At 32.0% G+C, this 27,900-nt stretch overlaps 1 protein-coding gene across 1 annotated transcript; it reads left to right on the top strand.

Annotated features, from left to right (window-relative positions):
* LOC136417978 (homeobox protein unc-42) lies at positions 1–27,900 on the top strand. Its single transcript, XM_066403854.1, has 7 exons — positions 1–258; positions 8,020–8,404; positions 11,403–11,615; positions 13,509–13,777; positions 17,460–17,636; positions 19,332–19,428; positions 27,697–27,900. The coding sequence occupies exons 2-7, from the start codon at positions 8,356–8,358 to the stop codon at positions 27,801–27,803; spliced, it is 912 nt and encodes a 303-aa protein (XP_066259951.1). The 5' UTR covers positions 1–258; positions 8,020–8,355; the 3' UTR covers positions 27,804–27,900.

Genomic DNA, 27,900 nt, shown 5'->3' with positions numbered 1-27,900 from the left:
CCAGTCATATTTAGATTCGGTTTAACGTCGTAGTCCTGGGCCTAATTAAGTTTGTCACAGATATTAACAATATCAAGCGGCTTGATTGTTTGGATTTTGGACGCTCTGTGGAAAACGGACGGAAGTTTTTCGCGGGCGGAAGTTTTTAAATTATTTCCCAATCGGAAAACGCATAATTTTCAGACTTTTAACGGCTGTGCTGTGATGTGTGGGTTAGACCCTTAACGAGGTATTGTGAATTCAGTTATTCAGGTCTAAGTAAGTTACTTCTTTTTTCGTCCTATTGAAATGTGTTAACTAAATTTCGACCGTTATAACGACCAATGTGTACAGGCCAATTCTCAATTTATAATTCGCCAAATAACCATTTGGTATTGCGGCACATCAAGTTCTTTAGGAATTTGAAGCTTAATCTTGAACTTTCATTCAGTTTGAGTAAGAAACCTTGTAATGGTTCAAACCATTTAAAAAGTGTTGCATGATCAGTTACTTAGCAAGTCTGAATGTAGACATTTTATAACAGAATAAGTAACTTATTATCATATCTACCAATATTCAACATTATTGTTTATATCATGAGTGTGTTTCTAAATTTTTTCGGATCTTATATTGCCAATACAAAATTACAATGTTTTTAACTGGTAGAGAACATAATTTCCTAATTTTTTATTGGGCATCTAAGTATGTTCTGAATTAGAAAAATTGAAAGAAATAGGTATTCACGCTGAGTTACATAGCCAGAACGTAGAAATAAACGAATTTTTGCACATCCTAAAACGTTTTTATCAGTTTAGCTATTCTTTATACAGCAAATAAGATATTAGTGAATAAACAAAGGAACTAGTAATATTCAATAAAATTAAATAAAGAATTTAATGTAAAAGTTTATGGATGTGTAAAAGATCATTTGCGTTCAGTATCACTTCTGTTTGGGCCGAATTTCCAGACGGTTCCATTCCAGACGGTTGGATTTTTGATGATCATATCATTCTTACAAATAATCTGTTTTAAGCTTCAGGTTAAAAGTCCCATAAATAAATTAGTAGCACCTACCCAGAATTTTATATTACACCGTTTATATTTATTCGATAAGATGAGAATTCTGTTGATTTGTGAATAATTAATTTTCAAAGCCCAGCAGTCTGAGCTTCAAGAATAATCAAATTGACATATTCAAAAACCATTTTTTACTAGTCCTAAAACACCCCGCATGGTTGGATATTAGCTCTCATTGTATGTTTTTCCCATTTGTATATATTGCGATTTAATACAATTTTTCATCTCTATTCATATACCAGATCAGTAGCTATCCGTATATAATGTGTCCAAGATAAAGGTTTTTTGTGATCCTATATGGAGTAATAGATCAAAATAAGTGTTACATTTTGGTAACCATTTTGTCTCCCCTACAAACTGATCTAATTAGATTTTGGAATATTAATCATCTCTCGTTTTTATGTATATATATTAGTATGACTTTAAATATTCATTAGGCATCCGTTTCTTAGACCTTTATATTTCAATTGCTTTCTCACTTAAATTTCTAACACATTATTGAGCCATATCGTGGTCGCCATTTTATCAATCTCTTCGTGTAGTATTCTTTTTTCTACCTGAGCTCAAATCACTTATTCGTTCTTAATGGTCAATGTTGGGATTGATAAACAAAACGCATACTAAAGTTTAAAAGAGACAAAAGTTTGGGAATAAATTGGTAGTCATAGAATTAAATGAATTACAATAAATCGTAGGCAAATAATTAGATGAAACTCAATTTAAGTATATGAAGTAGTCCCTACTTAACTGGCCAAATTTGGTCTACATATTTTTTCTTGAAAAGTATTTGATTTGGCTAAATTTGCCTTATACGAAAATTGACAGTTCCTTTTATAACTAATTCACATGAGCACGACTGGATAATTTTACAGATTCACAAATTCCTATCTGAATCTTTTACATCAATAACAGACGGGTTATAGAAAAAATAAAAAATCTAGTATCATTTCATTTATTCATATCAACGCTTCTACACAAGAATATGTACCTATATCATAGGCAAATAATTTAATAAAATTTCTGAAGGCTGCTCGAGCTTTAAATACGCAATTCAACGGAAAAATACATCATTAAGTGGAAAAATAGGTGAAATTGTAGCGCTTAACAAGCTGCATAATAAATATTTATATAACCAGTTAGGAAATGCATTGCAATAGCATTTCCTAAAGCTTTTCATATAGGATTTTTTGTAATTTTTCTGCATGAAAAACGACTCAAAAGAAAAATGCGCAAACATTATTTTGTTCAAATTGTGTCGCGTATCTGTAAAACTACTACGACCATGCTGCTGTTGTCCCATTTGTTAACTGAGTTATGAAATGAAGGTACCTGCCGCCATTAGGTAACTAAAATTTACGAAATGAAATCCGTTTAGTCAACGGTTTAGATTACGAAAGCTTGCGCTCTATTTGTCAAAACTGGAAAAAAAATTCATATGATTGTCCAATCAGAACTTAGAATAAGTAATGAACGCTTTAAAGAATCATTTGGAGAATATGAAAAAAGTCCACCAGAGAAATCATGACGAAACAAAACAAACAATATATTTTTGTATCCGGCCACAATAGAAGGATTATTGAAGCTCAATAGAATAAAGATGTTTATTCCACGGTCCATAAGAATATAATAATTTTACATTTATTTGTAAACAAATGATAAAACCTATTAATACTTATAGTGTATCAAATGCTATCGAATCTTATAGAATGAATATTCTAACACGCTCCAATAGTAATAAATACAACATAAGGGCCGCCAGAGAATTTAAAAGAGGTTAAATATCAATTTTAAAGAGATCTTAAATTTGAAGTTTTGAAGTAGCGACGAGATGATGCGGCAGCTATATTGTAAGTTATTTAGTGATTTAAAGAATAATAAAACGTTGGTGAACGAAAGAGTTTCTGTTCATTTCTTAAGCATAATCGTCGGGGAATACGAATCTTATAAGACGAAATATGTATGTCGTTTTATATCTAAATGATCTATTATACTTGCAAACGGGTGAAAAATCAAAATATTTCTTCTATCTGTTCTACTAGAAACAATCAGATTCCGAAAATGTCTTGAATATAAAAAAAAGCTAAGAAACAAAATGTTATAGGTGGGAAAAGTGGGAGGAGGAGGATGTATTTGTAACACGAACCATGTGAATTACAAAACAATTAATTTCATTGGTTTTTTTAAATTCGTTATCGCCAATATTGTCTAACAGGTTATTATACATAAAAGTGGTTCAGACGGTGATTTTCAGCCGACGGTGCCTACGAGGTTGCCACAGGAACGTTTGGTGGTAAACTAGACACTAATCAATGGAGACGAAATCCGAGATAGTGACGTCACCATTATACCTTACGATTTATTCACATATGTGTAGGTATATATGGGACTCAATATAGCTATATTTTTTAGAATTTTGTTCATTCCTTTCCTTTTTTTTGGTAAATGAGACTGTAATTCATGGCGATTGAATCGGAATAATTTGAAATCATTTAATGGAGAAAAAAGCTGAATCATAGTTATTATGATTACGCAAAATGCCATATTCACGGTTTATAAATGCAAATAATTCCAAGACGACCGAACAAAATGTCAGCATGTTTTAGAGAATTATTAACTTTGTATTTTCTCCTAACTTTGCAATGCCCTGTTGTTTGCTCTAATTTACTAGCAATTTAAGACTAGTTCTACATTTTTTACATTAGATCCGAAGCAATTTAAATATAATAAAACACATTATACAGAGCTTCCACAATACAGGAAAACGTTCAATTTGATAATTTAGTATGCAGAGATAAAAAATATTTTGTATCAGTCATTTCGTGATGATACTTTTGGGAAATGGAGAAAAAATTTTTATGACCAAATGGAATACAACTTTTTTATATCATTTTTTTATTCTATTTTTAACTAATATTCTTTGTCACGTACTGATTAAAACATAGTAGAATTCAACTTACAATATTAGTGATAAAAGAAATATTTTATTTAGTGAAAAATAACTGCCTAGATGCCAAAATGGCCATTTATGTAAATAGTTAGGAAATGCATAATTTTGGGTTATAAGTGCGAGTCTACGAATCGAGGGAAGCAACGTAACGCAATATGACACAAAAGATGCGTGGTCGATTAAATTGCGACAAAGTTGCATAATTTGGAGTTTCAAAAATATGCCGATTCAAAATTTGAAAAATTTCTACGACTTTCGGAAGTATTTGAAAAAAAACTGAAATTTTGGAGAAAAATTTTTATTTTTTTCCTCAACTAATTTGCGAGTCAATTCAAAAATTTAAAATACTTCATTATTGTAATTTTTCCTTTTCTACAACGAGGCAATGTTTGATTATTAAAAGTTTTAAAATATTCGAAATTCGACGTTTCGCTTTTCGGAAACCATAATCAACTTTGTTATCTCTTGTGGGCGCCATCTTAGATTATTATATTTTTTAATTCATTTTTTTTTCTGATTACGACGATATATTATATGTTAAAATTTATTCTTGCAATTTGATGTAAATATCGAAAATTTCGTTGTTAAAATAATATCATAGATCACATGTGTAAAAAAATAAAATATAAATAGTAATAAATAAAATAAAAATAAAAGAATAAATGAATAAAAATAACCAAAGATTGTTTGTGAGTACAGAATCGAAAATAAATCCATTTCCTATCAACAAATTTTTTCATTGTTTACGTTTTATTTACCTAAATTTGTATTGCATTATTTACGAAATTGATAGCTATTTTTTTCAAAAACTAATCGATTGATATTGAAACGCATCATATCATTGAATGTAATTTTGAAATACCTCTAATTTTAGGTATTACATGATCTTTCGTACTATTTAAAATTTTTGAGAGGATTATTGCAACGCGGATAAGGATGAAGTTTGGGAATTTAATTTTGAATAAAAATTCGTCCCCTTCAAAAACTATTTTGATGTATTTTGGGATTTTTTCGAAAAGTTCTTATTTTTTAAGAAGGGGGGGGGGTAAGTTTTCGTTGGACGACCCTGTATAATGTTTAGTTCATGCGAGCAATACAGTTCGTATTATTTGTCAAAATAACAAAAAGATGCATTACCACACTAATTTTAGAACAATTAATCATTTTTAAATAATTCCTAACTAATTATTTCCAGTTCAAACACACACATTGTAAATTGAACCTGTATACAGGTTATTTGTTAGAGTGATAGAAAGTTTTCAATGAGAAGTAGATGAGGTCATTTTGTACCTCTATAACCATATTTATTCTTATACAAAGTCTCATCATTTTTGAAATATCAGTCAAGGTGGTAGAGTAGGGACGGCAGAGAAGAGGGAGCAAGTAAATGCATTAGAAATGGACGGTCTCATTTTGAAATTTAAATTAATTAATTGTATTATTGTTTAAGCTAGTACTAGCGCTATAAGTTTTAAGATGATTAATACTTATTTAAGATTGTTGATATGCATATTAAGAATATTTTAAGGAATATTTCTCATGGCGGAAACTATATAATATTAAAGGAATTAACTTAAATATATTAAGTAAGTAAGTAAATGTATTAAGTCAATTATTTTGTATAAAAATCTAAGAAGGCCGATATTTCAAAAACGATGAGACTTTGTATAAGGATAAATATGGTTTTATAGATTCAAAATGACCTCATCTATCTCCAATTGAAAACTTTCTATTGCTGTACCAAACACCCTGTACATAAATTATGTATACAGAGTATACTACTTTTAAAGATATACACGAATGCGTTTTGCTGAATCAACTGGGTAATAGTTGTTTTTTAACGACATCCCCATCTATTTTCCGAATATATTAAAGCTGTAAAGATTGAAAACCAATTTCAAAAATTAACCTTCTGTATTTGGAAAACAAAATATTTCAGGGCGTATAATTATCCGAAATATTTTCCGTATTGTTAGATGTAGAATCTGTTCTATAATTATCTGAAAAACATATTGCAACACTTATCATACATATTAACAAAAATGATGCTAAAATCATCACAATTTAGCAGTAACGTAATAATCAATATAAAGTATCTTAGTTTCCATTTGATATTAATCTATTATAAGAATTAATTTAAATTTAAAAAAATTAAAATAGTAAAGAATATTTTAAGACAAAGATAATACGGATTTAAAATTAAACTATGATATTATTAATGGAAAATTCTGTAATTGTACAAGTAACAATATTAAAACATTAAATGTACAATATTGACAATTTCATTAGATAATTTTACTCTTAATTTGAAATTAGTTATGTTCATTATATAAATAAACTTTAAATTTAACGGGTCACGTATCATTAATTTGCGTATACCTTAGGTTTGCTTTTGTTCATGATTAGCAGAGTTTCAACAAAAACCATTTAATTTTACATAGATACAAAGTTTCTCGTGTGCAATATTTCAACTTAGTTTTAATATTTTTAAGGCCGAAATAAAAATATGATGGATAAGAAGTATGTAACAGTATAATGAAAACTTATGAATAAGTATCTAAAACGCGTACGGAGATCGATATATGCTTCAGGCCGATTTTCGACAAAGAAAATCTAAGCATTAATCCTTTACAACTATGATAAGGACGTTATCAGCTTTGGAAAATATTCTTTCTGTGTACCAAAATGTTTTTAAACTACCTACTCATTTCATCCCAGAAAAAGACCGATATACATAACATGTTGTACGTACGACATGTGCACTATGTTAAAAAAGGATAATATACAATGTTAAAAAAAATCAATTTTACACTTTAAAAATTTGATAATGATAATTATATCAATATTGTCGAAAACAAGTTTTTAACTTCTTTCCAAAAATATGAAAAAACAAAATGGTTTTAATAAGTGAATTTAGGAAGTTACTATAGATAACTCGAAAATAAAACTGATGATAAGCTTATTTTGGAACGTCATTCAACTTTACTAAAAAAAAAAATAAATAAGATTTCATTTTAAAGTTGTTAAATTTTTTCCCATTGCCGTGAAAATTGACAATAATTAACGTAAAGGATTCGGAATGTTTGACACTCTGCCATATGTGTTGGGCTTAACCAAATTCAACAATAGATTACAAACGTACTCGGAATTGAAAGGCGTTCATTTTATGTATTACGCGATCTAGCGGGTGATTACAAAAAAAATGCCTCACAGTTGGAGGTGAGTGAAACTTCTGATATATACAATGGTTAATAGATAAATTGATCCCAAAGTATCTTTGGTATGTCAATACCAAAGTAGTTATTATATACTATACCTATACTATTTATTTTATCATTTAAAAAAATTGATCATGACATGTCAACTTTGACAGGTGTCAGCAGAAATATATGTCACTTGCATTAAAATTTATTTGAGCATTTCTAGATTTTTTCTGTAACTTTTTGTTTTGTTTCTTGTATATTGATTTATCTCGTAATATTGAAACTCATAAAGTGATCAATACACCCTAGCAAAATATGAAAAACCAAATGTTTTTAGGGCGCAATTGTTAAAAAGGATTCAAAAGTATTAACTCACTCTGTCTGCCGATTGACAAAATGGTGACCTCGGACCGAAAAGGAGAATCCAAATTTATTACGTAAAAAAGCTATGAAATGCAAATGCCCTTGTCTTAAAATATATTGATGCAATAAAGGAAATTGCAATTGTCCTGATAGCCATAGTATGTGTTTTATAATATGTTGTCAATTGCCATTTCTGACTACCACACTTTCTTTCTGTTTATAAATCTGTATTAGATACAATAGAAGCATAAAAAATCACCTTCACATTCGATCGGCACCAATTGGCTAAAAAATTATGTGTTTTATTCGAAGACAATTTAGATTTGCTGCCTTAGCTTTTTGTTCCTTAATATTTTACAATTAGTTCTTAATATGAAAGAAATGATAAATAAAATTCACGCATAGTAACAAGCAAATTTCCTTTTTACAATTTTTACATTTCGATTTCAGATCTGCTGCAAGTGTTGGATATAACCGCATTTAGAGAACTACAGAAAGTGTAATTTTAAACACCATAAAATCGAGTAATATGCTAAGAAGAACAGGCTAATAGCAGCTCGATAAGTACGTGACATCCATTAAATGCATCTTGCTATTTCGTGTCCAGTCTAGCAAGGCCTCAAGTTGGATTTTAAGGGGGTCTCCTCCTGTTTGGGGGCGCTGGGCTCCTCGCCTGCCCCTACAGTATCCACTACCGGGGACGATTTGAGCCATCAACAGTTCAACATTTTTCCTGCCATCTTCTCCAGGCAACTCAACTTCAACGCTTGCCCCCAGGGAAAGTCTATGATGGAGGATCTGAGACCGAATTTAGTTGGCGTGGGAAATTTATTAGGTATGTGCACAATACTACATACACACAAGTACACATTTTTATCGGAGTTTGAATGGCCAATTTACAGAAAAATCTTCCTTGAGTTGAGTGTTGAGAAGAAATAAATAAATAGGGCATCCACATAGAAATGAATAGCCTGGGGTGTGTCAAGAGTATGAGATGACGACACGTTTTGAGAAAACGTTTTCATTTTTCGTTGAATTTATTTGTAAAAATATTTTTAAATGATTGACTCCATCGTTGTCACCTTTTGCCCTAAAGATTCAAAGTTTCGTTTTTCTTCCATTATTTTCGTCCAATGTTTTATAAATGTCTTTTTAAAATTTCACTATTAAACATTATGGATTGTACTCTGGTCGACGAGTAGTTGTTAGTTGATAAGTTTTGGTTTGCGTTCTAGTGTCACGGCCAGAGTTACTAACATAGTTATAATACCGAGTGATACACGAATTTCTGGCCAAGCGACTCCTTCAGCATAAAGACAGTTAAATTTTTTTTTAATTTTAAGGGTGAAAATAATTATTTGATACTAATAAATTCTATATACCATAGCAAATACAAACGTACTGGCCTTTCAAATGAAATATACCGCACGATTTGTTCGTTAGTCCTATGCTTCAAAACTGATAATAGAGTATTATCAATATACAGGGTGTCTCTGAAATGACTATACAACACTTAACCAAAAATTCCTTAACCAAAAATAAGGCATTTTAAGCAAATTTACCGATATACAACGTTGATTCGTTTTGCCGCTACAGGGAGCCAAAGTTCCAAAATTAATATAGTTATTTTTTATATAAATAATTGAGATTTTCACTAATTTTGGAACTAATAATTGCTACATAAATTGGCGTATTTTGACGTAAACAAGATCTCTTTTTGATGCGTGAAAATATTTAAAATGGTGCGTGGTTCGTAAATAAAAGTTTTTATTTTTATTATCTCCTGTACGAATGATTTCATTTTTTTCTTTGTCACTAGCTGATTGTATTTTGAAACCATTTTGTGTCTTGTAAAATTTTCGGTAGACATACAGTTTCTCTATAAAAAAAAATGTACGATATCTTGCAATTCGTCATTGGTGTTTAATCGAAACGAAAACATGAAAAAATTTAATTTTAAATAACCTCCGACTTAGTTTAATTCTTATAACAAATATTTAAAATATTTACTGTTTTCCGGAATACATAAATAAATTCGTTTCAAAAAAATTAATCTGTACTTTAGACATTGTATCGGGCTTTTTGAATATTATTTTCAGAATAATGATGAATTGCGAGGTATCATACATAATTTTTTTTATAGAGAAACTGTATGTCTGCCGAGCATTTTACAAGAGACAAAATGGTTACAAAATACAGTTAGCTAGAGGTAAAGAAAAAAATTGAAGTCATTAGTACAGGAGGTAACAAAAATACAAATTTTTATTTACGAACCACACGTTATTTTAAATATTTTCACGCATTAAGAAAAGATCCCGCTTATGTCAAAACACGTTAATTTATGTAGTAACTCTTAATTCCAAAATTAGCGAAAATCGATAAAAGCGTTTAGCAGTTATTTCGAAAAAACGATATTCATTTGAGAAGTTTGACGCCCTGTAGCGGTAAAATGAATCAGTATTGTATATGCGTAAATTTGCTTAAAACGCTTTATTTTTGGTGAAGAATTTTTTGGTCAAGTGTTGTATACTAATTTCAGGGACACTCTGTATGCTGGCGGAATTGCCTTGATGTAATTCGCCAGGGTGACTTGGTAAAACACATTTTAAAATAATAACACCATAAAGGTGTGAATAACTAGATCACCCTCAGCGAACAAAAGAACCGAACAAACAATTTTTCAACACACATTACCCCTATAAGTTGCACATAATATCTAAAATGCCTCCATTAGAAAAACTACAGTAAATTCCACAATATTAAAAATCCTTCAGGGCCCTTGTCTTTACAAAAATTGCCAACACATTCAGATACTATTTCTTATTTAAACTTGGAAAATTCAGAGACTTTTCGAATACTTCCAATTATTAGAGCTGGGACAGGAAGTGTCGGAAAATTACTCGGAATCGTGGAACTCGAATTGCTGGTTTAGTAACTCAAGTTAAACTTGAAGGAATTATTGCAGTAATAATGTATTTGAGATATAACTGTTTTTTGGACCAGAACTTTGGCGTGCATCAAGACTCCGTCGGCTTCCTTTATATTGTAGCTCATTTATGCATTGCTATTCGACCATAGGTGCATACTTTTTAATCTTTCCTGATTGCAGTTCTTTTGCTGGACCTCCTGCAATGAGTCTGCATGAATTTATTGGCATTATCTCATCTAATAGATTACTGTACAAAATATGTAAAGGTGATATATAGAATAGTATATGGCCTTTATTTTTTTAATTTTTAAATTCTATCAGCCATAATCATTTTTATACAATCTGGACGTCATACTATCAGTATTAGCACGATATTATGAATGTTATTTACTTCATGATAATAATTATCCAGCACACACATTAAACTTATATTTACACGACGCCCTTTAACTCTTAAATCTAAGTATCAGCTGATTTCTAAAATTCAAATGGCGTATTTTTCCGTTTTGAACAGCTGTTTGGTTCAGATCCCATTGTGAGACTGGTTTGGTATTATATATTATTAAGGATGTCAACAGGATTGAATATTTAAAATAAACACATAGAGTGATAGTAAGACTTTTTCAAATTTTGCTTAATTCTTTCTACAAAATATTTTCACTTTATGGCGTTATACTGTCAACTTAGCTCGGTTTTTCTGATTCTTTAAAGGATTTTCAAAATGATTAAAATCTGCCCCACGACCACTCCCTCAAGGAAAGCTCTAAAGACTTTCAACCTGTAAGTCGGGCATATATATCCTTTCCGTGTTGTAATTGTCCTAAAAACCCGATATCTTGTTATTGATTAACCGGAGAAAGATCTAAAATTTTAAGACAATAATTGTTATTTCTTTTACCTGCAGGAGTTCAGGGCCTTTTAGATGACCATCATCAACATCTTACGGCTGCATCTAATGCGGCTGATAAGTCGAACAGAAAGTGCAATACAAGCGGTAGCTCCGCGGAGGATTTTAGTGCTTTATATAGTGGGTTGCCCCATTCTCATGATCACCACGGGTCTCATACACCTGCACATACGCCGCCTTCTTCAGCAAGGACGATAGCTGACCATGCAGGTATGAGTTTTATTCTTGATGCTACTATTTTCATTAAAAGTATTTTTTACTTGCTTTTCAATTTCAATACTTCTAATCGAGAAAGTTATAATTGAGCTCATAAGCGAGCGTTTCCTCTGCCATGATGCCGACGTGCAATTAAGATTTCTAATGCACTGTTACATGCCAAGCCCTCTAATTGCGGACAGCTAAACATTAGGCACAGCATCCCTTCCAAGACGACCCAGATGTCAATTTTAGGGCCAGGTCCTACAACACACAATATGTGAAATTGAGTGTTAACTAGACCACAGAGACGGCAAAATTATTGTCCGAGTGCATATGCTCGATCGCTAAGAGCCCTAAATCCGCACTTCATTAGAACACCCCGTATTTCATTCCCCCTTTTGATCCATATGGGCACGGACAACACAGAGTGCCTCCTATTAATATTAAGGTATTATTAGGGGATTATCAGTTCTGATTTTACAAGGGTCGTTCTGACAGGTGAATATAAGGCTCGACTTATGTTTAGTAATCACATCTCAGAAATCTAAAAATATATTTAGATTTATCAAAATTGGTACTTTCCCATTTTTTCTTTCTAAGGCAAAATAATCGTTAATTCCTAAATAAGTGTGGATTAAACAGATAGGACATTAACGCATGCTCATCACAATTGCAGTTGATAAACACGCATTGGAGTTTGGTCAGTAATCGAGTAAAATTTCGATTTACTCATTGCTTTGGTAATGAATACAATAGGAATGTTGAAGTCAATATTAATTACTTTGCATACCCTTTTGTATGGCATTGCATCCACTTGAACTCTGATCTCCTCCCTCTTAGCTTAATTCATGAACTACTCCCAGATTCGTGCCAATTGATCTTTTCCTCAAAAATGTAAGCTGATTCGACAATATACCATTCTTAACAGTTTCAAAGGATAAAAAGAACCACAATGAAACTCTTCAATAACTATAAAAGTTCTTTCGTCCCAGGTTGACCTGAAAGTACGCACAAATATCTTCCTAGAAAAGCCAATAGTGTTTGTAGGAAGGACACAGACTCTGACAAAAAAAATTGTAACATAATTTTTTTATTGTTTATTCATCTTAGCATGCACGGTTAGGTTACGGTCACGATCAAACAATATAAAATTAATGTTACAATATTTGTCCTGACCGATATTATGAATCATCCGTTATGGTGAGGAGGCGTTTCGTTGACGGTCCTTTATCGAGTTTCGCTCCAAGTGGTTTAAGGAAAACGGGATGCGGCTTTCGATTGATTCTCACATGTTCCCCAAATCTCTAAGCCTTTCTTCTTAGATTTTAGCTTTATTCAACATACATGGTGTTATGCATAAAACTCGACTTACCCGAGGTTCAATTAAAGCCCACCTAAATCTGACCAAATGCTTCACATACATGCATGCACATAATTTAAACAGTTATACATATAATGAAAGCAGGTACCTTTCATAACTCACTTAACAAATGGGCCCAGTAACAACAATAGTTTTACAGATACAGGACGCAGCCTAAATGTCTAAATGTATGCCATTTTCTTTTGAATTCTCCAGCGTACAGTAAAACGAGAAAAAATCGTGCTCGAAACTCAGGTTATATTGAGAGACTGCATCCGTCGTCCCACAAAATCCTACTCATCACATAAATTATGTATTACCTAACTGATTACTTATAAATAAAAGGTTGTTTCGCCGCATTGCTTCCAGGACTGACAAATGGACTTTTTCGAAATGAATCATTTAAATTGAAACATGGAAAATGTTTGTGATAATGTGATAATGTCGTTGTTGAATTACCAAAACTTTTTGAAATTATTTCAATATTTATAAAGTAGTGTTTACTCTTCGGACATCCTGCTGAATGAATTCATGTTTTCCTTCAGACGGTGCGTTTAAGAAACTAAAGCCAGAACCTCAATCTGCTAGCGGATCTTCGATAGGTGGCACAGTGTCACCAGGAGGACCCACGCACGCTGGACACACTCCAACCACTGCCTCCTGTCCCACCCCGGCAAGGAGGAGGCATAGAACAACATTCACTCAGGAACAGTTGGCAGAGTTGGAGGCTGCGTTCGCTAAAAGCCACTATCCCGATATTTATTGCAGAGAGGAATTGGCAAGGAGTACCAAGTTAAACGAGGCTAGAATACAGGTAAGTACGTTGATGAATAGCTTACAGGGCAATTCCTGCATGATTTAAGATTTAAATTCTTCGGACAAACATTAAAGGGTTCTCAAACTCTCCGTTATCGAAATAACATACACAATGTTGAAGTTTAAAAATGTTGTTCTTTTTTCAGTTCCTAATGTTTTTCAGATGCTTTGCTAAGGTTGCAAGGTTATCGGAGTTTTCGCGAATATTGCCTACCTTGTTTGTGAAAGAAACAAATCGATAAACATATTTTTCATGACCTTAATTAATTCCTTTTACAGGGCGATTTTGAAATACGCCATTTTTGAAGTTTGTTAGCAGTTTTTGCAAAAGCAAATGCTATGCAGAATATTTTATGGCACATAATTCAATAGTGTTATTCATTTTCTTAGAAAGGTCATAGTTTAATCACATTAAATAAGTGAAAAATGAAAAAAAAAACTAATAAAAATTGTATTAGATTTGATTGAACGCTGTTAACGAGACTATTTAAAATAGAGAATAGTCCACACCTTATAAGCCGAACTCAACCAATATATTCGGTCTGTAGACATATTAAGATTTGACTACATTTGCCTTATACGAAAAATTACATTTTTTGATATACAGTGTGTCAACGTCAATTATTTTTTCGAATTTTGCTTTGGTAGTTTTTGAGATATTTAATTAAAATTTTGGCGGGAGGATATTTATTTAGGTTTATTCACTAGATAGATCATGTGATTACTAGAATCTACAGGATGATACTTTCCACGGCGTTAGATACAATTTTACCTTCCATAAATTTTTTTGTGGTGCCCATTGAGCATTTCTTTCTAACAAATCGAATGCGCTGTGCAGTTGAAAAACTCTTTCATCTTCTTCATTTTAATGTATAGCTGACAATATTTTAGAAGTATTCGAAAAAGTATCAGGTATTCTATGTATGTCAAAATTTAATTAAAATTCGTTATCTAAATCTTAAAAATCATTTTACTAGCTGTTTTACTTGAGTTTTATCGTTATCGTTATCAGACGCAGAGTTTTAAATTTACTAATAATGTGACTAAAAAAGTAGTATCTGTACAGAAAAATTGAAGAACTAAAAGTTTCTAGATTGAACAGGGAATTCGATTTTTCGGGAAAAACATTTTTTTACACAGTTTTACAAATGAAATTGTAATATTTTAATAGCAATGTTATTTTTAGATGATGGTTCAAGTATTGCTTCTTGCTCAATTAAACCGACATTCATATACTTATATGGGCTGTACTGACACAAAATAGGCTGGACTGTGTCACTTTTAATGCTTAGGTTGTAAACTGATTATTTTTTTGTAGTAAAAATTTAATAGTAAACATACAGGAACATTTTAAGTAACTGGGCAGTAAAAATGTTTTACTACTTCAAACTGTTACTTCATTGTCTCGTTGTTAACTTAGCGATGAATATTGTTGAGGTAGTAAATTTACTAGTTTTTCGCCTTGTAAAACTAAAAACAATTTTTTAATTTTTTCTCTCACATCAGTGATACAGAAAGTGAACTGTAAAAAGTGAAAATGAAATGGCACAAAACAGGTAAATTGTCATTTTTAATACCTAGGCTGTAAATGAACCCTCTTTATATAATTTATGAATTATTTAAGGTAGAGAAAGGATCACACAAGATCTGTTAAACTGCATAATTTTGAAATTTTCAAAAATGATAAAATTTCATCTTGATCATTTAAAACAAGATTGAAAAGTACAAACCGTTTTTCTCAATTTCGAATTTTTATAGTTTAGAAGGCAAATTACAACCCTCTAGATTATTATAAATGGGAAACTTAATAATCTATTATTTGAAAACTTGCCGAAGATAAAATACGTTTCATAGAACTTACGCAGAATTACTCACAAAACACAAGCAATCATTAATATTGGGTTTATCCCGTAGCAAAAATTAGGTTTGATAAAATTAAAAAAAAAAAAATTTAATGCTTAAAATTTTTTTGGATAACCCAGTATATGTATAAATATTTTCGTAAAATAAGTTCCTCTGTATGTACAAGGTGGCGGCTTTTCGATGAATATATGGGGTATTGGCAAAATGGTAACGGACAGTTTAAATTCAAGTGCACATTTTATAGTCCGATTTGGGGAGGATTTGGTATCATCGTGTCGCCACTAACCTTATTCATTTTTGATCTACAGAGTGTTTATGAACAATATTCCATTTAGATATCGTACTTATTATAGAATATAGAACAAAAGTTCAAAGAGTAATTTTTTAGACAGATGTACAGACACAGTTATTTTGATTCGTTTTGTTAACGAAAATTTTGATTTTAAAGATTTTGTAAGCACTGTAAATAAAAAAAAAATGCGACAGTGAAAGTAAAAAATTAAATACATAAAAAATATTTAAAAAAAACCTAATGGAAACATTTGGGGATTGATACCAATCATAGGAAAAAGTATATGCGTTATTCGACGTAAACACTAATTTGCTGTCTTTGTTTACTCGGCTATAAATATCGCTGCGACAGTAAATTTGCAACTTTTTGGCTTTATGAACTAAACAATTACTTTATCATTCTGTAAAAAGTGCAGTAGGAGAGGATAACCTTTCAAGAATTAAATCATCACCTCATAAGGATGACAATGCTTGTCGTATTATACAGAAGCAAGGTGTCAAAAGTCTCTAGGCAAATTTACGCAATTCGTTCAACTACACAGCCTTATTAGTCACTAGCTAGTAAATTTACTAACAAATGAGCTAAAAATAATTGGTACTACCGAGAATTGCATAGAGTAGATACCAGGAACAAATAGAGCAAGTGAAACTTTTCTCTATCTGAAATAACTTTCAAGGCTTCTCTAAAGTCATTACCAAACGAATGGTTAAAAGTTGAGCAAAAGCCCCGAAACCTGGAAAATCCTTTGTTTGTTGTAACAAAAGGCGAACAACGCAACAACACCCTGCAACTAATTCGAGGCTTTTATCTTAAACCAAGAGATGAAAGTGACTGGCTGAACGGAATGGCATAAAGTAGATACGGCAGGCAAAGCACACAATTACCAGAGACATAGAGAGCGGCATCAGTCGACTCTGGCTAAATCTCTGATTGAATTAGAGACGCAGCTAGGGGGGTGGCACATTGGGTGGCTGCCCCCCTCTCGAGACACAACTGCCATCGTTAGGCCCCGGTCTGGACCTTTGTCAGCTGTGACTCACGCTTATTCAATAATAAAATATAAATATATGTGTTAAATAGATACTACCCATGCATGCCATTTGAAAATAAAATAAAATTAAAACAGAAGTCACATTTTATAAAAGAATTCTTTGGGGGAAAGTAGTGTTTCGACTTCAGAAAACTTTGATAAGACGTTCATCCGTTTCATTGCCAATATAGTTGGCCCGTCCCCCGTTGCCGTCGGATTATCCAGGCGCTGCTGCGAGGGACGGCTAACTTCGTTACGGATCCATTTGATGGAATCGAGGGTCGTTCCAACCATCCCCGACTTTCCCGTCCTCTGTTCCTGGAAAACGTGCCTTAACCGTCCGTCTTTGTTTTTCGCATTACTTCGCCCTTCATAATGACAAATATAATATTGTTACGAACGGTTTCATCTAAAGTTTCATTCAAAAATATATCTTTCATTATATAGTTTAATAGATCATTGCAGGTTAACGAACACTGCTAAAATTTGTTCTAGGTTTGGTTTCAAAATCGAAGAGCAAAATACCGAAAACAGGAAAAGCAATTGCAAAAGGCGCTGGCCCCTAGTGTACTGCCTGGATGTAATGGAGCCATGATGAGAAATATTTATCCTGGAGCTGCAAGAGGATATCAGCCTTATCCACACCCCACAGCTATAAATAGATATCCGCAGGTAAGTAAGTTTTCTTGTTTTCGTAACGTAGCTAAAGTTGTCCAGGAATTATATTAATTTCAGCATTGGGGAAACTGTTATTAAAAAAATATAGGAAGAATTTAAATTGATTCAATCCCCTTTGGCAACATTTTTAAAATAATATAGTCGTATCGCAGAATTTATCAAGTGAGCAAGTTTTCTAAAAGCTTTAAAAAATAGGTAAAATCCATTAATCTACTATCAATTTCTAATAATATACGAGCATGAAAATAATTATTTGGACTACTTTCTCAGTCATTTGAAGTAAAAAAAAACCTGGTATAAAATTTACGATTGAGAACAAAGAACAAAATAAAAAAATTTCATTCAACACGTATTCCAAGTTACAAAACAAAAATCGAGCGAAAGTGAGAAATTTTATACTGGCGAAAATTTTATACCTTTAAAAAAGGAAATTATAACACCAAAATTACTAAAAATAGAGAATAGAAAACCAAACAATGAGATTTGGTGGAATGGAAATGTGAATCAAAGTCAACATAGATAATGTGATCAACATTAATAACCGCAAAGCAGATTTGCTTACAAATTTCCATTTTGTAATTTTATCGCTTACTTAATATTCATTGTACTTATTTTTGCGTAAACCTTAAAAATTCAAATCTTAAATTAAAGAAGAAATAATTTAAAACAAATTATATTAACTTAGAAGCCCTATATTTCAAACATTATCAATCTTTAACTCGAGAACTAGTAGTAAATTCTCGTGAAAATAATTTAGAAACACCTTCTATAATTATCTATTTCTATTAAACGATTTTTGAAATTATAAAGAGTATATAAAAAATTTCGCGTCAGGAGGGTTGTAGAAACATTTGCAAACAAGATTTGTATATTGTAACTTAATTCAGTATTTACTATTGAAATATGGTAAAGTGGAATTTAAGAACAAACTTTGCTACAATATGCGGCATTTAATTTGAAGCAGGAATTTTCTTATGCGCCCGTTGATTTGGAAAATAATTCAACCAATCATTATCATTATATCTCAGAAACAATATAGAGAGTAGTCCGAAATTATGTCGCATAATTTTAACAGCACACATTTTGACACGAATGTTATGTTCAATATAGAAATGATACGTTTTACGGCTTATTTAAAAACTTAAAATTTTGACACCCTGTATCTTGAAAATCATTGAAAATGTAATATTGTAAATAATATATAATCCTGGAAAAAGTGTTTACACACACGTTTTCATGAATTTTTTGCCTTATTTTTCGATGTATGACATGGTGTTAAGATTATGTAACCTAATTTCTGAGCACCCTGTACGTTTTAATGATCTCTATCTGACAGTTCTTTCTACTTTAAATAAGGTTAAACAACTAATTAACCATATAAGCATGTAGAGTTAATAACATACAAAACGTCCGTGAGCAACATCAGCCATTAGCATAGTTTTGCCATCGGTCGGGTGGCGCGGCGCGTACCGACGGCCAGCGTCGCAGGAAACGCGGTCTGGGTAAACTAATTGACGACCGACCTGCTTGACCTCAGCCAATTTGCTTAATGAGTTTACCTGAAGACCTATTTAATTGCAATTTACATATTATGTTACGGAAGAGAGAGCCGAGAAGCGCTCATTTTCATTAAGACGGGAGATTTGCCAATTTTGTTTTCATTAAATACTATGCGGTTTTTGATTACAGATGACGACGAGTTCATATCCTGGGATGGCTCAGTCTTTTTCTATGGCCCACACGACGAATATGTCATCGGTGGCTGGGATGAGGCAGGATGCAATGAGTAAGTATTTAATTTTTGAGATTGTCTCCAAATTAAATACCTAACTGAAATATTAAATTGCGGTGACGAAAAATGGCAATGGTGCAAACTCCACTGAAAATATATGCTATTCCAAGTTTTTAAAAATTGGCTGGTGCCATGGAAATCAATTTCTTGTCACTATATTTTTTGTACTGAAACTGTATGTCTGGCAAAAATTTTACAAGAGACAAAAAATTTTCAAAATGAAGTCAGCTAGTGATAAAGAAAAAATAAAGGTCATTCGTACAGGGGGTAACAAAAATACTAACTTTTATTTTCGAATCACACGCCTTTTTTAATATTTCCAAACATTAAAAAATATCCTATTTGAGTTAAAACACGCCAATTTATGTAGTAACTCTTAGTTCTAAAATTAATAAAATTCGTTAAAAAGTGTTTAGCAATTACTTCGAAAACGGATACTAATTTGAGAAGTTTCCCCCCTGTGGAAGCAAAACAAAGCGGCATTGGAAATAGGTAACTTTGCCTATACTCTGTCTAAATATTAAAGGAATTAGTCATCACAGTAGATCACACAAAAAATGGATCAGAGATAAACATGCATTGCGATTACAGTGGTTGAAAATGTCGCTGAAAATTCAAAATGAAAACCACATTAATTCCCTCATCCCTGGGGTCCTAATGGGCTTCGGTTGTCTATGGCGCCAGGCATTCATATGTGGGATAATATATGGATAAGACAAAATGCGAAAAAATACCGATAACCACATAAAGATACAGATGGCCCTATGATGTTACAGGTGGCTACGTAACTAACGTTCAGAAATAATCGGAAACTATCAGGTGCAGACGAAGATTGATTTTACTTAGGAGACTTATGGGTATCTGAATAAATTCTTGAATAAGTACTAATAAAAAAACCCGAGCATTTATTAGGACTCTCTATTAAAAAAACTGTATATGTAAACTCACACTGAAATTTACGATTAATGAAATATTTTCAAATTTTGAATATATTGGACCACTGGACAGTTAATCAAGCACCTATACATTTTTTGCTGCTTTTTTGTATGGCCTAGGGCGATGACTGATTTCTTTAATATTTAAATTAATTATAGAACACTTTATTTTTGGTTAAGGAATTATTAGTCAAGCCTTGTATAGTCATTTCCGTGACACTCTCTATAATAATATATTCATTTCATTAGAGACCTGTCCAAGACTTGTGACATTTAAGCCACAAGATTGTAATAGAAAATAAAAAACAGAAAAGCTTGGTATAAAAAGCAATTCTTTTAAAAGCATAATCGTGTTTGTCTGATAGAAACCAAATCGTAGCAATTGCTACAGATCAATAGAATTGTGTTTACAATAAATCGTAGCATTTTCCAAGGCAGCATGATTAGTTATTTTAATTTACATTTATGATATTTCAGCTTTGATACACCCCACTATACCATGTATCATTATTAGCTATGTTGATGACACTAGTCATTAATTAAAGATTTTCTAAAAAGAAACTTATAGTTAACAACAATAAAACGAATGCTGTAATATTTCGAACAAATCAAACAAACTTAGATAATGCTAATAAACGTGGAAGGAACTTATTACGATATAATAAATATAATATAATTATAATTATAATAATTTTTAAACTGTACAATAGGCTGTCAGTATACATAAAAATATTAGCTATAGTAAGAAAGCTGTAAATAATCTTTTCGGTGATATTGAATCGGACAGTATAAAGGGATATTTTTTCGATTAAGTTAGCATCACTTACCTACTCAAAGTTATTTGCGACATATCTCTTTAGGCGTTATTTTATTACATGTTATTGTTACGTAATTTTTGAAATAAAGATCATCGTCACCTTCATTATCATCAAAACCTTCCAGAAACAACTCAGTATATAGTTTTCCATACCAGTGGACTGTTCAGGTTAGGTCAGGTTCCGATTCAGGTCTAGATAGGTCGTTCTTTGATTTCGTGTCCGGGGGTTCATGAGACGAATGCCCAAATCAATGAGTTTTTTTTAACTCACTGCACACCATCAGAAGATCACTGATTGTCTCGTCCTCCAAACTGGAAGCTCTGAATCGTCTTCGACTTCCGTGCTGTGTCGCGATACTAATCTTCACCAAAGCTCAAAATCATATTGCTCTCTTCTCAGCATTGGACCATATAACCACACTGTCGTAGGGGAGCGATAGTCGAGCTGCCTTGGATGCTGGATGTGCTCAAACCTACTAGTATAACACCACCAGATAACTTTAAGTATTGTGGTAATTGGGAAAAACGTGACGAGTGTGAATGTTAATTATTCCGGTTCTCATATTCTTTCTGAGACCCCCAGCGTACGGGAATTTTCCTAAAAAATTTTCATTTAATTATGCTCTTTATGTTATTATTTTTTAACCATGCCCAATAGACGAAGACAGGGTCAATGTTTTTTAAGTAGTTCGGGGCTGAATACTTAAGTACCACGTTAGATACTCCTTATTATTAATAATTTTACTTTTTACGGCTTTTTTAGTAATTAATAAACCCTTTGTGGTCATATGGTAGCACAAATCAAATAATGCTTCCTGCTCGTCTATATGTATATTATATTTTATATGTATCAGTAACTCCCACTTTTGCATTACTTCTGTTCGTTTATTTGAGAAGCCATTTCCTAAAGTTTATTTGAAAGGTAGTTAAGACCATGTATTTAGAGGATACAAATAGAGATTTACATTAAAATTCCTGTGTGTTTAAGCTATGAGGTTTAGTTGAGGTAGCACACATACGCATTTTTTTCTACAGGTGAGAGTATGTTGTGGTTCCAACAAGACACAACCAGGCAAACGTGTGGAATAAATACTCTTTTTTAACGCTGCTATAGATATACATAATTTTGAATAAAATACCCTCAAATATAAGTTCTTTTAGCTTAGAGGTATCATTTGTAGACGAATTCGAAAAACTCGATTTCAATTAAATCGTAATATCAGCTCCCCTCGTCATCTTAATAACACTAATAGCGAATATACTACAGTTTTAAAATTCCTATTTATGAGTGGGAAAGTAAAGATCAACTACCTTTAATAAATTTTGTTTAAAGATAATTTAAGTGAACTGAGATATCCACATTGAATATTTCGTGCTAATAAACCTCAAGCTTTTTATCAAAATGTCGGTCTCAATGTTCCATATTTAGTCGAATCCCTCACTAATATTAGGTCGTGTAGTATGAAATGAGTAGAATTGAATTGAAACTTTAGTAATTTTTTTTTTCATATGAAATGTTTTTATTGTCAATCGAAATATGCACCACCATTATCAATACACTTCTGCCATTTAACGGGAAGTTCATTGATTCCCCTGCTGTAAAAGCCTGCAGGCCGGGAGTCGATAAACTCTTGGAAGGCAGCTTTGACAGCCTCGTCGGAGTTGAATGTTTTTCCTACCAAGAAGTTATCCAAATTTTGAAAGAAGTGGTAATCAGTGGGTGCTAAGTCGGGTGAATACGGTGGATGACGAAGAGTTTCCAATTCCAACTCCTGTAGCTTGGCCAAGGTGACTTGTGCGGTGTGTGGCCGAGCGTTGTCGTGCAACAATAGCGGTGCGCTTCGATTGACTAATCTTGGCTGCTTAACCATCAGTTGCCTCATCATTTCGGTCAGTTGTCGGCAGTAGACATCAGCCGTAATCGATTCACCAGGTTTCATGAAGCTGTGATGGATGACACCTGCGTTGGACCACCAAACGGACACCATAAGCTTTTTTTGATGAAGATTTTTTTTCGCACAATGTTTTTGTGGTTCATCTTGATTCAACCACTGCGATGAACGTCTGGTATTGTCATATAGGATCCATTTCTCATTACAAGTAACAATCCGATTCAAAAATGGATCGTTATTATACCGGCACAACAAAGAAACACAAGCTTCGAGACGTCGTTCTTTCTGTATGTCGCTCAACTCATGCGGTACCCACTTGTCCAGCTTTTTCACCTTACCAAATTACCAAAATTTACCAAATCCACGGTGGAACTTATATTTCATTAACACACGAATTTCACTATTTTGCATGGCTGCACAAAAATTTTTATAAAAATAAAAGTTTTCAATAATTTTTAACACTTTAAACTCTGATCGAAAGAGGAAGAATGTGCCTTTTCCACATAAAAAAGTCAAGTCCAAATATAGATTTAGAGTGAAGTTATTCACAGTTGAATGTGGCATTTCGAAAATCTACTCATTTCATACTACACGACCTAATATTTTTTAACATCTGTATCGATATGTTAACATTCCTAGCGAACTCATATGTAACATAATAATATAACGATCAATTTCTTCCAGCTAATGCCAAAAAAATGAAAAATTTCCTTGATAGCAACCTATAAATGGGTCTGTCAAAGAAACCCAGTTGTAAAAATTACAGTTTATCATCTTTCCAGATGAGAGATCCCTTTAATTCTTCAAGGGTGTTTAGTGACCGTTTCGACTAGCTTTTTTTGCAATGTTCACTTGAAAATCAACTTGGTGCTACTGAGAAAAGAGTAAACAGGATTTAACAAATTATATGAACCAAGACCAATGCTAAATATTCTTTTTTCTGTTTTCTTGAAATAGTACAAGCCTAATGAAAACCATAGGATTGACGAATCAGTAGTGAAGTTCAAGAGTAGAATACGGTTTCGACAACACATGTATTTAAACCTGGCGAACAGAGCATATAAAATTTCAATACGTGCAGACAAATCTGGTTTATTCACACAGGTCCAAGCCCACGTCAGAAAATGGCATAAAATGCTTAAGGTCCAGAGTTATACAAAATTGAATGCGTCCATTTATAGAAAAATGCAATAAAGTCTACATGGACAACCTGTTTACCATAATTTCTCTTTTACGTGATATCTCGAAAGAAAATATATTGTTTAAATCACATAACTTTTTATGCGTCACTGGGTTCACATCAGCAATAATGCTACATCTTTTAAAAATTAATATGTAGCAGGAATTTGTCACTTACTGGTGCAACATAATCAGTTTTTAGCAGTATTTAACAGTATTGTTAAATTCAGAGCAAATAATTATCATACCAATGAACGAAAAAGTTTTAAAATAAAAAAATATATATATTAAACCAAAACGTCAACAAATTAAGCGACAAAAAATTGACACAGGCACAGACATTCAAATATATCTTTATTCTTTTTTAGCATATTAAATTTATGTGATTCGTCATTTTACATAAGGCGAGTCTCAATCCTTACATTTTGTGACGAGAATAAAAGTTACTTAATTTAAACCATATACATATATAGGGTAGTCCAATTGCTATGGGCCACTATTGCTGTCTTTTTAACCGTAAACGATACAAGTTTAGTTAAATTAAACAAAAGTTGTCAAATTTAATGACAGGTTAAGATCTCAAGACACTGTTGTCAAAATTTGTTCGGTTTCGGAAGTATTGGGAAAAAACGAAATTTTCCCGAAAACATATTTCATTTTCTTATACTTTTAAATTTATCTTTTGGAAACTATAAATTTTATTTTGCTTTAATCTTAAAACTCTAATGTAGAACAAAATAAATTAGGTACCTTTGTTAAAATAAGAAATTAAATTAATGATCCAGGTCATTGTTGAATTGAACCCAGGTCCGTATTTAAAAAATTGAAGTTAGTGTCGATATCTCAGAAACTAAAAGTACTATATTTTAAAACTTAATATTAGTGTGTAGAGCTTTAAAAATCAATCAAATGTTGTAAGAAAAACTTTTTTCAAAAACTCTTAGTTTTTGGTTTATTTACAAAAAATTTTTTGGGTCAAATTTCGTTTTTTCCCAATACTTCCGAAACCGAACAAATTTTGGCAACAGTGTCTCGAGATCTTAACTTGTCATTAAATTTGATAGCTTTTGTCTAATTTAACCAAACTTGTAACGTTTACGGTTTAAAAGATAGCAATAGTGGCCCATAGCAATTGGACTACCCTATATGTACGTGTGAAACGATTAGAAAGAAATAGAAGTAAGAATCCTATATCATTGGATTGTGGCGTTAATAACAAGAATATATCTAAAGAATCACATATGCGGAAACTAGATATAGATGAATAATAAACCTATTTTGTGATCAAGCAATTTTTATGGTACAAATGAAATCAGAAAGATTTCTACAAAAAAAAAACACGGTTCATTACAAGACACCTCATGCTTACAGCTTCAACGCTCAAAGCCTCGCACATATAGAGGCTATATAGACCAATCTGACATGTTGTTTCTATTATACAAAGTAAATCGAAAGTAAAAAAAATTGTGATACAAATTATCTTGGCATTTTTAGAGTTGAGCTTATTGAAAGTGTAATTTGAAAGAAATTTAGTGTCAGTTGCATCAGGATTTATTGGTGCTAACCCATGTACGTCTAAAAGAGGAAGAAAGAATTAAGAAGGTTCTTCCAAGCCTCTGAGCTAACGAAGACAATTTTCCCTCCTGAAATAAAATTTGACAAATGTGTATATCCAGTTTTTTAACATTTAAATTAAAATATCAACTAAACGGCTGATAAGAAATGCATAAAAGCGCATATAGATAATCAAAAACAGAAAAATATGTTTTTTTCAAATATCAATAATATAAAGGGTATGGTATATGGTTTTCCACCAGAAAAATATCACTTCGTATAATAGAAATCTTTCGTATTTGTGACTTTATGATGTATTTTCAAATAAGTCCGATAGTCCATCAGTTAATATACAGGGTGATCCCCATCTAATTGGCCTCAATATACAGAGTAGTCTCCACCTAATAGATCAAACTTCATTTCCATGTTTTTTTCTGCAAAAATATTACCATTTCACTAAAATCTTACAGGAAAGTCGACAGTTTTCGACATACAAGGTATCAGAATTTCACTTATATTTTCCACTTTTACCTCTAAATCTAACAGTTTTGAGATATTTAATTTAAATTTTAACATGAGGATATTCATTTAGGGTTGCTTCACTATAATAAATTAAATTTACAGGATAATACGGTCGGTCAGGTTAGATACCCTTTTTCCTTTCTAAATATTTGGTGGTAAGCTTCTCGCCAATTCTTTTAAAAAAATAAGATTATTCGTTCAGTTTAGATATTTTTTCATCCGCTTCATTTTAGTGGATGACACCTTATTCGAGTTATGTGTAGAAATAGGGAAAAAACACTTCTTTTTTAATATAGTTTTTCAGGGTTTGTTCGTAATTTTGCAACTAACGTTTAAATCATTACATGAACTAAAATAAAGAGGATAGGAAAGTTTTTAAAGTGGATAGTAAATTCAGTTTTTTGGAAAGAAATGGTCAATGGAACATTAGAAAAAAGTAGAGAAGGTAAATGATATCTGACCCCACAGAAATAATTATTGTCTAGCTTCTAATAATCACTTGATCTGTTTAGTGGATGTGACCTAAGTAAATATTTTTGTGTCAAATTTGAACTAAATATCTCAAAAGCTATAAAAGCGCTATAAGCAAAACCTGAAAACTACTTTAACTCCCTATATCACGAAAAGTAGAAACTAACAAAGGAATATGTGAAGGAAGTTTGGTCTATTAAGTAGAGTCTACCCTCTATGAGAAATGCATGAATATTAAAAATATAAACATAAACATTACAAATATAAATATTACAAAATTATAGAGAATTTCTGCAAGAACCCATCTCGACAATTTTTCCATTCCCTATCCATTGAGTTTTAGTCACGTTTGTTCTAAACTCTATCTCCTACGATTTTAAAAGTACGATCGATGGCCTTTGTTAGTGGAACACATCTATTGTCACTATCAATTATTAAAAAATCTGTTTATGGGGATCATAAAGGTTTGCGTACTGTTATCATTGCTATGCGACTATGCAACTCAGTATAACAGAGACTCCATTTTTGTCAAAAAGACCTAACGCATGTATCCTTAAGAATGTTTATCATTTTTCTAAATGAAAAATATTAGGTATATTAATAGCAAAATAGATGTATCATTTAAACATATCTCAGATACCTAAATAGGTATGTATCTCGGAAAAATTACCTATACGTTATCGAAAGCGACGTAATCGCAAAACGTCCTTAGAATCCAGGAAATGAAACATCTTGGAAGGCGCCCCTTAATTTCGTAACTTCTTGAATGAAACTACCAAATTTCCGGAGAATAATTACCTATATATTTAAGGAGATTATCCTAAATTACAACCATAAATCGTATTAAGTGAAAAGTCGATTAACGATTTCCTTGCAATTTCTGATATCCTAGGTATGTCCGCAGAAGATGAATGGTACAACAAGAGCCTGTCCGCCCTTCGAATGAACTCCACCCATCATCCGAATTTGGCCGCCCCCATGTTGCAGTACCAAACATAATAGATATTTTCTCGGTTTTAGGCTAAGTAAGTATTTGTACATCTGCACAACATATTTACGTAAATAACAAATTCAAAAATAGGTGTGGAAAAGTTGT

Source organism: Euwallacea similis, chromosome 31 (assembly GCF_039881205.1).
Source record: "Euwallacea similis isolate ESF13 chromosome 31, ESF131.1, whole genome shotgun sequence".
Classification (NCBI taxonomy): Eukaryota; Metazoa; Arthropoda; class Insecta; order Coleoptera; family Curculionidae; genus Euwallacea; species Euwallacea similis.
Note: the sequence above shows the minus strand (reverse complement) of the source record. Positions and strands in the feature narration are given on the sequence as shown.